At 39.2% G+C, this 9,580-nt stretch overlaps 1 protein-coding gene across 2 annotated transcripts in view; it reads right to left on the bottom strand.

Moving 5' to 3' along the window:
• Positions 1 to 3,077: 3,077 nt before the first annotated feature.
• The window catches only part of BAG4 (BAG cochaperone 4), a gene marked incomplete at both ends in the record, with an annotated part of 40,379 nt that continues 33,876 nt past the window's right edge, over positions 3,078 to 9,580 (bottom strand). For both annotated transcript variants that reach the window (XM_080710927.1, XM_080710928.1), the window contains 3 exons: positions 3,078 to 3,563; positions 6,107 to 6,358; positions 9,210 to 9,464. In XM_080710927.1, the coding sequence (XP_080567053.1) occupies positions 3,078 to 3,563; positions 6,107 to 6,358; positions 9,210 to 9,464 (993 nt within the window). The remainder of the gene's footprint in view (positions 3,564 to 6,106; positions 6,359 to 9,209; positions 9,465 to 9,580) is intronic.

The following is a 9,580-nucleotide window of genomic DNA, read 5'->3' as shown; positions in this document are numbered from 1 at the left end:
ACCCATAAGTGTTCATTAGGGCTGATTTGTTTAACTGTTGACATTGAGCCGGGAGTGGTGGCGCACGCTTGGAATTCCAGCATTCAGGAGGCTGAGACTGGAGGATCACAGTTAGTGGACAGCCTCAGCTACTTAGGCCCTCCACAACTTAGTGAGACCCTGTTTCAAAATAAAGAAAAAAAATAAGTCAGGGGGTATAGCTCGGAGGTCGAATGCCCCTGGGTTCCATCCCCAGACCCGCAAAAAAAAAAAAAAAAAAAAAAAAAAAAAGTTTACTTTGACATCTATATTTGGAACAATAAAAATGACTTATTATAAAAACAACATAGTTGTGTTTATCATGCCAGTGCTAGATAACTTTATTCAAGATTTTGACAAAAATGATCCCCACAGTAATATAAATTTAGACACTTTTAAAAAGTCCAAATGTGAAATTAAAAAAAAAGTTCATTCAAAGTCAATATTAAGTTAAAGTTGAACCAATTATACAAATCATAAATACTATTTTCTTAAGTTCACTATATTTTCTAAGACAGGTTACCAACTTAGTTCTCTTTTCTTTGATACTGGTATTTGCAATCATTTTTAGCATGGTTTACATCTTTAAGTTCTAAGTTTATATTTATCCTGAATACCTTATTATAACTAAAAGTATAAAGTGACACCTCTTCCGTACAGAATTCCAATTATTAAATGTAGGAGAAATGAGAGAAATAGAAAATCACCATTAGAATAACACAGTAGTAACTGCCACAAGCAAATTTAACTGCCAATGGATAGTAAAAGGAGTGAGCAATATTTTAAGCAGAAACAGGACATTTGCATAGTCTCAAAATATCTCTAGCAAATAGTAATTACAAAGGAAAATATAGTAAGTTTACAGTAGAGAATCCTAGCAGACACAACCTTAGCATAGTGAAGGAAGTTAACACCAGAAATACATTACAACATCAGGTATCCCGTTATGATACACTGTCAGACTGCAAAACACTACAGGAGACATGACAACTAAATGCAGATTGGGATCCTGGAGCAATAAGGGTACATTTGTAAACAGACTAATAAAATTTCTACTTTAAATTCTCTACTTTAGTTAACAGCACTGTAGCAAGGTCAATTTCTTAATTTTGACAAATATTCTATGTCATCATAAGAGGAAAGTGGGTGAGGGGTATACAGAAACTCTACTATTTTTACAACTCTTCTGTAAGTCTAAAACCATCTCAAAATTTTGTTTAAAAATAACTTAAAAAAGATACACCCACATATATGTATATTTGTGCATAACCTGTGTACACATATATATATATATATATTAAAAAAAATCAAGACTGGAAATTGGCATCTTGGGCATTCAGTAAGTTATAGTTCTCTTCTGTATTAGTCATTGTCTCACTGGTAACTTAGCTTTTAGGTCCTCCCCTTCCTAAACTTTTAATCTTAAGTATAACTTTCTAACTTTCATAGAAAAGCCTTTTTAAAACATTCTTAAGTCAAAAGTAAAATCCTAGAATAAAGTTATCACTGTATTATCCTGAAGAATCACTCATCACAACCATAAGCCCCAGCCAGTGTTTTTACTGTATTTCTTCCCATCATCTGATATGTTTCTTTTGGTTTGGTTCTGTTTATAGCTAGAGGAGATGGCTGATAGATTGAGTATCACTAATAGGCTTTGCTTGGTGGTCTAGAAAAAAATTACCACTTGGGTATTTTATTAAAAAACAGCTGTTTTTCCAAAAGCAGATCCTGTATACCAAATGAAAAAGTAAGTTTACCTAAGTTTCTTCTAAATAACAGCATAAAGATACTCAAGCAAAGCCATTTGAAAACCTTTCAATGTCCTGTTCTTCAATTTGGCTCTAAAATGACTGTTATTAATAGTAATAAACATCTTTTTATGAAACAGGTAATTCTATATGAAATATACTCTAGGAAATAAACATCCAATCTACCTTTAAAAAGCAAAATAATTTTACACTTTAGCTATAACTGATTCTTCCCTGAGCATGAATCTCCTTTTCCCCTCATTATTTTTAACTCTAAATTGAGCTCTAAATTTGCCCAAGGGGATCTTGAATGATAAAACTAATACCTTAGATGGAGAACAATATTATCAAATAATCATATTTCTTTTTAGGGTTATTTATTTCTACTCACTACAGCATTAATTTTTCATCCATTATATATTACAAGGCTATCTACAGAAGCAGCAATAGTAAAAAGATACTTTATAAAAAAAATAATTTGAGTGGATTTTTATCCAAAAAAGCAAAAAAAGAAATATGTCCACAAACATTTTCATTTTTAAATCATTATCATTTTCGAGTTCCCCTTCCACTGTTACTTTGAAAAGTAGAAGTGGTAAAAACTCTAAATAAATGTGCTATACAAAAGGGAGAGAAACTATCTCAGGAATTCACTACACACGGCAATATATTCAACTGGCAAAAAGACATGAATTGTCATACTGTCTGGCTGTCAATATAGTCTCTTGAATAATTATATTAAACATATTACTACAAAATGTACCAAGAAGTAGAGAATAATACTATATTTATGAACTGCAAATAACATAACAAAACAGAGGTCCAAGAAGGCTAAAGCCTAAGCTGTAATTTACACCTGAAGTATACACTAAATGCAGTCACAATGTACAAAAATGTGATAATCCAGATGTTTACAAAAACAGAACCTGTTTGTCTCAGATAGTATCCAGTCTCATTTGGTAGGTTTCTGATATAGCCTGTTACATAAAATGTATTTCTCTCCTGCTGATAAGAAACAGCTTACAGTATTCCATAAATTTAAGGAGGAGGTCTACTTGGCAATACTGGTAATTCCATAGTTTCCTATTACATTCATTTGTCTGAAAACTAAAAAAAATAAAATAAAATAAAATAAAAACTCATAACTAAAATGTTCTTCCATTCTTTTGCCAGCTTTTCAAGTTTTAAATCAAAGGAAAGTTGGAATGCATTGCTTTTTGTCATCGACAGGCATTTCAAAGAGACAAACCAAAATCAAGAGTTCTTTGGCCAAGATAGTAACAGGCTTCCACTTTGCTCTAAATCCTTTCATAATCCTTTTTTTTCTAATTTTTCCAGTATGGCCTGGATCTTACACACAGCCTCTTTTCTGGCCTGCCGGACAGAGTCCTGGCCCCCAGTTTCAACAGAATCCAGTTCCAAAAGTTCCTTTGTTAGCATTTCTTCCAGAAGCCAGTATGCTTTGTCTGTCTTTTTTCCTACGAACTCTTCTACTTCTTGTTCAAGGTACTGGACCTTCTCCAGCACATGGATGATTTTTTTAATGCTTGGAGGAGTACCTTCATCTGAAGACAAACACTCTTCAGGAAGATGATTACTCTGGTCTTGATTGCTGGGATGTTCATTGGTGGCATTATCATACAGCTGAGGCTCAGCACTGTATTGGACTTGGGAATCCAAAAGGTCTGAATTATCATTGTTCACTGTCCCCGAGGATTCATACTGATGGACACTGCAAGGAAAGTTGTGCCGGCTCATCCCTTGATCTGATTGGCTATAGGGGTATGAGGAATCCTTAGAATGGGGAGCAAAAAGGGGGGAAATCTGTTTTAACAGGAATCCAACACCATCAGACTTTTTAGCCTACATCTTTGACCTGACCAGGAAGGTATATGAAAAGATTTCCCCATCAATAACACTAGACCAACTCCTTAATCTTTTGAGAAAAATACAGTTGTAAGAAGATAAAAGGAATACTCTTTAACATAAAAGGCAGAGAATTCCGAAGTATATAATAGCTGGAACCTATCCTGAAGAAGGAGGTCACCATCAACACCTCACAATACAGCTAACCACCTCATAATCCATCTAGTAACTTAATAAATAAGAATTAGACTTTTTTCTCCTGAAGAGTTAAAACCTCAAGACTGACACACACACACACACACACACACACACACACACACCCACCCACCCACCCACCCCGTACTGGGGATGGAACCCAAGGAGATTCAACTTCTGGGTTATACTCCCGACCCTATGTTTTATTCTTTATTTTGTGTAATGGTTGTTTGTTCATTTGTTTATTTATTTGTTTGCAGGTCTAGGGATGGAACCCAGGGGCATTTGACCCCCGAGCTAAACCCCCTGCCCTATTTGTATTCTTTATTTTGAAACAGGGTCTCACTAAGTAGCTGAGGCTGTCCGCAAACTGCGATCCTCCTGTCTCAGCCTCCCAAATGCTGAGATTACAAGTGTGTGCCACCACAACTGGCTATTTTTTTAATCTTTATTTTGAAACAGGGCCTCACTGAGTAGCTGAGGCTGTCTGAAAACCCATGATCCTCCTGTATCAACCTCCCAAGTACAAGACTGATCTTGAAAAGAAATACAGCCACAAGCAGATGATGTTCAAATCTGTGATTTAATCTAAAAATTATAAGGTACCCAGTTGTAGTGGCACCGCTTGTAATCCAGCATTTGGGAGGCTGGAACAGGAGGATCGTTATGAGGTTCACAACCAGCCTCATCTACTTAGTGAGGCCCTTTGCAACTCAGTGAGACCCTGTTTCAAAATAAAGAATAAAAATTAGAGCTAGGGTGTAGCTTGGCGATAGAATGCCCCTGGGTACCATCCCCAGTATTGCAAAAGAAAGGAAAAAGGAAAGGAAAGGAAAGGAAAGGAAAGGAAAGAAATTATAAGCTAATACTGTAGGTATCTGACATTGATTTTGGTTTCTATCCCTAGATTACTTGAAACAGTAAAATACAGTTTTTTATAATATTTACTATTTGGATAATACTATAAAAACAGAAAATCCGGGCATGGTGGTGCACACTTGTAATCCCAGAATTCAGGAGGCTGAGACTAGAGGATTGCAGTTCGCGGACAGCCTCAGCTATTTAGTGAGGCCCTCCGCAACTTAGTGAGACCCTGTTTCAAAATAAAGAATTAAAAAAATAGGACAGGGAGTGTAGCTCAGAGGTCGAATGACCCTGAGTTCCATCCCCAGACCTGCAAAAAACAAAAAACAGAAAATAAGCTTTTTTGTGTTTGTTTTGTGGTACTAGGAATTGAACCCAGAAGCATTCTACCCTCCAAGCTATACTCCCAGCCCCATTTTATTTTATTTATTTATTTATTGTGGTACTTGGGATTGAACCCAGAGGCATTCTATCTTCAAGCTACACCTCCAGGCCCAACTTTATTTCTTATTGGGAATAGGGTCTTGCTAGGTTGTTAAAAGTTTCAAGCTGGGCGTGGTGGCACACGCTTGTAATCCCAGCATTTGGGAAGCTGAGACCTGAGGATCACGGTTTGCAGACAGCCTCAGCTACTTAGTGAGGCCCTCTGCAACTCAGTGAGACCTGTTTTCAAAATAAAGAATAAAAAATAGGGCAGGGGGCATAGCCCAGAGGTCGAATGCCCCTGGGTTCCATTCCCAGACATGCAAAAAAAAAAAAAAAAAAAAAAGTTTCATTACTTGTTAAGGCTGTTCTCAATCAAACCTGTGATCCTCCTGTCTCAGACTCCCAAGTACTGGAATTCTAGGTATCTGCCACCACACTCAAATTACTTTTTATTTTGAAATAGGGTCTCATGAAGTTGTTGAGGCTGGCCTCAAACCTATGATCCTCCTGACTCAGTCTCCCAATGCTGGTCTCAGCCTCCTGGATTACAGGCATGAGTCACCATGCCAGGTTCCACATTTTTCTTTTAAAAATAAGGATTATAGCAGGGTGTGGTTGCAACAACCTATAATTCCAGCATTTGGAAAGCTGAGACAGGAGGACTACAGGTTCAAGGCCAGCCTCAACAACTTAGCAAGGCCTCAGCAACTTAGTGAGACCCTATTTCAAAATAAAAACTAAAATAGGGCGAGGTAGAACTCCCCTGGGTTCAATCCCCAGTACTACAAATAAATAATAAGTAAATAGATAAATAATAAATAAGCATAAAAATAAGGTTTTTGAGGGGGATTAAGCTGGTAAAGCTACAGGTAGTAGTCACTAACTTTTTGCAATTAGCTTCCATTTAACACATACCAATGCAAAAATATTCCACCTTGTGCTCTCTTAGTTGCAGAGATCAAAGGCACAATACTTAGGTCTCTTACCTTGGGCTGCTGTGGTGGTGAGGGAGGCGGCTGAGCACAGCCATTGCTGGGCCATGGTGAAGTACCTTCGGGTAGGTAGACATTTCCAGGTGGTGCTGAGGGTCCAGGTGAAGGCCAGGGGTAACGGGTGCCCATCCCATAAGCACCAGGAGCAGCCCATGCATCCTCTTGTGGTCGTACAGTTGGTCCTGACTGTGGAACGCTACGATTACCATCCCCATAAGGATAATGGGGCAGAGTCATTCCAGAGTTCTAGATTGAGAATCAGAAATATGCTGGTCATTGCTTAAAAGAAAACTTAAATAATGAAAATAGTATAGGCAGATTCTGAAATGCTAGTAAATCTAATTCATGGCCATAATTTTTGCAAGCCTGAAAACGCCCAACCCAAAAATACCAGGAACAGATGTAGTGAAGATCAAATTCAGAGGAATAAGATGTAAAATTTAATAAGTGAACCAAAGTATAAGTTGTGCCATAAACAATATAAAAAAATGGTCCAACATGTTACTAAGAAGCTTAAAGATGTATTAGAACTGCTCTTAAAGTGAACAGAGAAATAAACATGGTATCATTCATAAAGTATTCAAAAATATAAATATTTAAAAATATAAACCTTTTTTTGTAGACTAAAACCCCCTTTTTTTTGTGGTACTATGGATGTAACCCAGGGGCATTCTACCTCCGAGTTGCACCCCAGCCCTATTTTTTTCTCTTTCCTTCCTTCCTTCCTTCCTTCCTTCCTTCCTTCCTTCCTTCCTTCCTACCTTCCTTCCTACCTTCCTCTATTTATTTATTTTTGGTGGTACTAGGAGTAGAACCCAGGGGCTTTCTACCTCCAGGCTATCCTCCCAGACCTATTTTATTTGGAAACAGGGTCTCATTAAGTTGCGGAGAGCCTCACTAAGTAGCTGAGGCTGGCTTCGAACCTGTGCGATCCTCCTGTCTCAACCTCCCAAGCGCAGGAATTACAAGCTTTTATTCTTTATTTAAAACAGGGTCTCACTGAGTTTCAAAGGGCCTCACTAAGTAGTAGCTGAGGATGTCCTCAAACCACAATCCTTCAGTATTAGCCTCCCAAATGCTGGAATTACAAGCATGTGCCACTACGCCTGGCTTCTAGGCTAAAACCTTTTTTAAAAGGTTAAACAGTGGCCGGGCGTGGTGGCGCATGCTTGTAATCCTCACGCTTGGGAGGCAGAGGCAGGAGGATCGCGCAGGTTCAACGCCAGCCTCTCTGGCTTAAGAGACCCTGTTTCCAAATAAAATATAAAATAGGTCTGGGAGTGTAGCCCAGAAGTAGAAGGGTTCCATCCCCAGTACCACCACCACCAAAAAAAAAAAAGTTAGACAGCAGGTCGTGGTGACGCACACTTGTAATCCCAGCATTCAGGAGGCTGAGACCAGAGGATCTCAGTTCGGGGACAGCCTCAGCTACTTAGTGAGGCCCTCCACAACTTAATGAGACCCTGTTTCAAAAATAAAGAATACAAGCTGGGCGTGGCGGCGCACGCTTGTAGTCCCAGCACTTGGGAGGATGAGACAGGAGGATGGCACAGGTTCAAGCCAACCTCAGCTACCTAGTGAGGCTCTCAGCAACTTAGTGAGACCCTGTTTCTAAATAAAGTATAAAATAAGTCTGGGAGTATAGCCTGAAGGTAGAAAAGCCCCTGAGTTCCACAAATATAAAAATAAAGAATACAAATAGGTCAGGGGGTGTAGCTCAGAGGTCAAATGCCCCCTGAGTTCCATCGCCAGACAACACCCCCCCCCCGCAAAAAAAAAAAAAAAAAAAAAAAAGGTTAGAAAGCTGGGTATAGTGGCACTCACTTGTAATCCCAATACTTAATGAGGCTGAGACAGGAGGATCACAGGTTTGAGGACAGCCTCAGCAAGTAGTGAGACTTTCATCAACCTAGTGAGACCCTGCTTCAAAAACAAAACAAAAAAAAAAAACAAGCCCGGTGTGGTGGCGCATGCTTGTAATCCCCGCGCTTAGGAGGCTGAAACAGGAGGATGGCACAGGTTCAAAGCCAGCCTCAGCTACTTAGTGAGACTCTCAGCAACATAGTGAGACCCTGTTTCCAAATAAAGTATAAAATAGGTCTGGGAGTATAGCCCGCAGGTTAGAAAAGTCCCTGGTTTTCACCCCCAGTACAACCAACCAAATAAAAAAACAACAAAAAAAATAGGGCTTGGGGTATACCTCAGAGATAGAATGCCCCCAGGTTCAATCCCCAGTGCCCCCCCAACCAAAAAGATTAAGATAGGCAAACTTACTTTTATTCTGTGTGGTGTGTGTGTGTGTGTGTGTGTGTGTGTGTGTGTGTGTGTGTTTTGCTAGGGACCGAAACCAGGAACATTCTACTTCTGAGCTACATCTCCAGCCTGATTTTATTCTTTTATTGTGAAACAGGGTCTAAGTTGCAGAGGGCCTCACTAAGTTGCTGAGGCTGGTCACAAATCTGTGATCCTCTAGTCTCAGCCTCCCAAGTACTTGGATTACAAACATGTGCCACAATGCCCACCTAAGATAAGCAATCTGTCAAGCAACAACTCCCTAGAGATTTTTCACTATAAAAATTTATAATTATGACCTCTTTAAGGTACCCTTAGCCAAAATCCATTTATTGAGTAACTGTTGCAAGTAAAAAAGCCATCAATATAAAAGTAGTCCCTGCCTTCATCTCTGGAACATCTTAAGTATTTTTTTTCCGCAGTGATAGACCTAGGGCATTCTACCTCTGAGCTACACCCTAGCCCTAGTTTTTGTTTGTTTGTTTTTCTTTATTTTTGAAATAGGGTCTAATCTTTTGGGAGATGGAACCCAGAGGCATTTGACCTCCAAGCTAAACTTCCAGCCCTGTTTTATTTTATTTTATTATTCTTAATTTTTTAGACAGTGTCTCACTAAGTTGTGGAGGCTCTCACTGAGTAGCTGAGGTTGTCCACGAACCATGATCCTCGGGTCTCAGCCTCCCAAATGCAGAGATTAAAAGCGTGCGCCACCACACCCAGCCTTAAGTATTTTCTTAAAGAGTCTTCCACTGTTTACAATTCAAAAGGCAAAGACTGAATTTTTTCTCAACAGAAAATGGCTTACCTGTGAAGCAGGATATCCTGGAACCTGCCCCCTCAGAGGAGGTGTTTCAGTCTGACAGTCCTGCTGGGGATACATCCAAGGAGAGCCTGGAGTCGGACTGTTTCCAGGTGAGCGGTAAGTGCTTGGAACTTCTGGAGAGTAATTAGCCTGAGTATAACCAGGTGTATAATAAGCCCCAGAGTAAGAGGCAGTGTTTGTCCCAGGTCCAGGGGGATACTGGGGACCATATGCTCCATTTGTATAGGAATTCAAACTCTGAAAAAAGCAAAATTGAGAGAAAAAGATGAAAGTGTAGAAAATATGAAGAGCTGAAATGCCCTGAATTTATGCTCAACATTGAAACTCTGGGAAGAAAGGTGATCAATAACTAA

Source organism: Muscardinus avellanarius (assembly GCF_963383645.1).
Source record: "Muscardinus avellanarius genome assembly, chromosome: 14".
NCBI classification, from domain to species: Eukaryota; Metazoa; Chordata; class Mammalia; order Rodentia; family Gliridae; genus Muscardinus; species Muscardinus avellanarius.
Note: the sequence above shows the minus strand (reverse complement) of the source record. Positions and strands in the feature narration are given on the sequence as shown.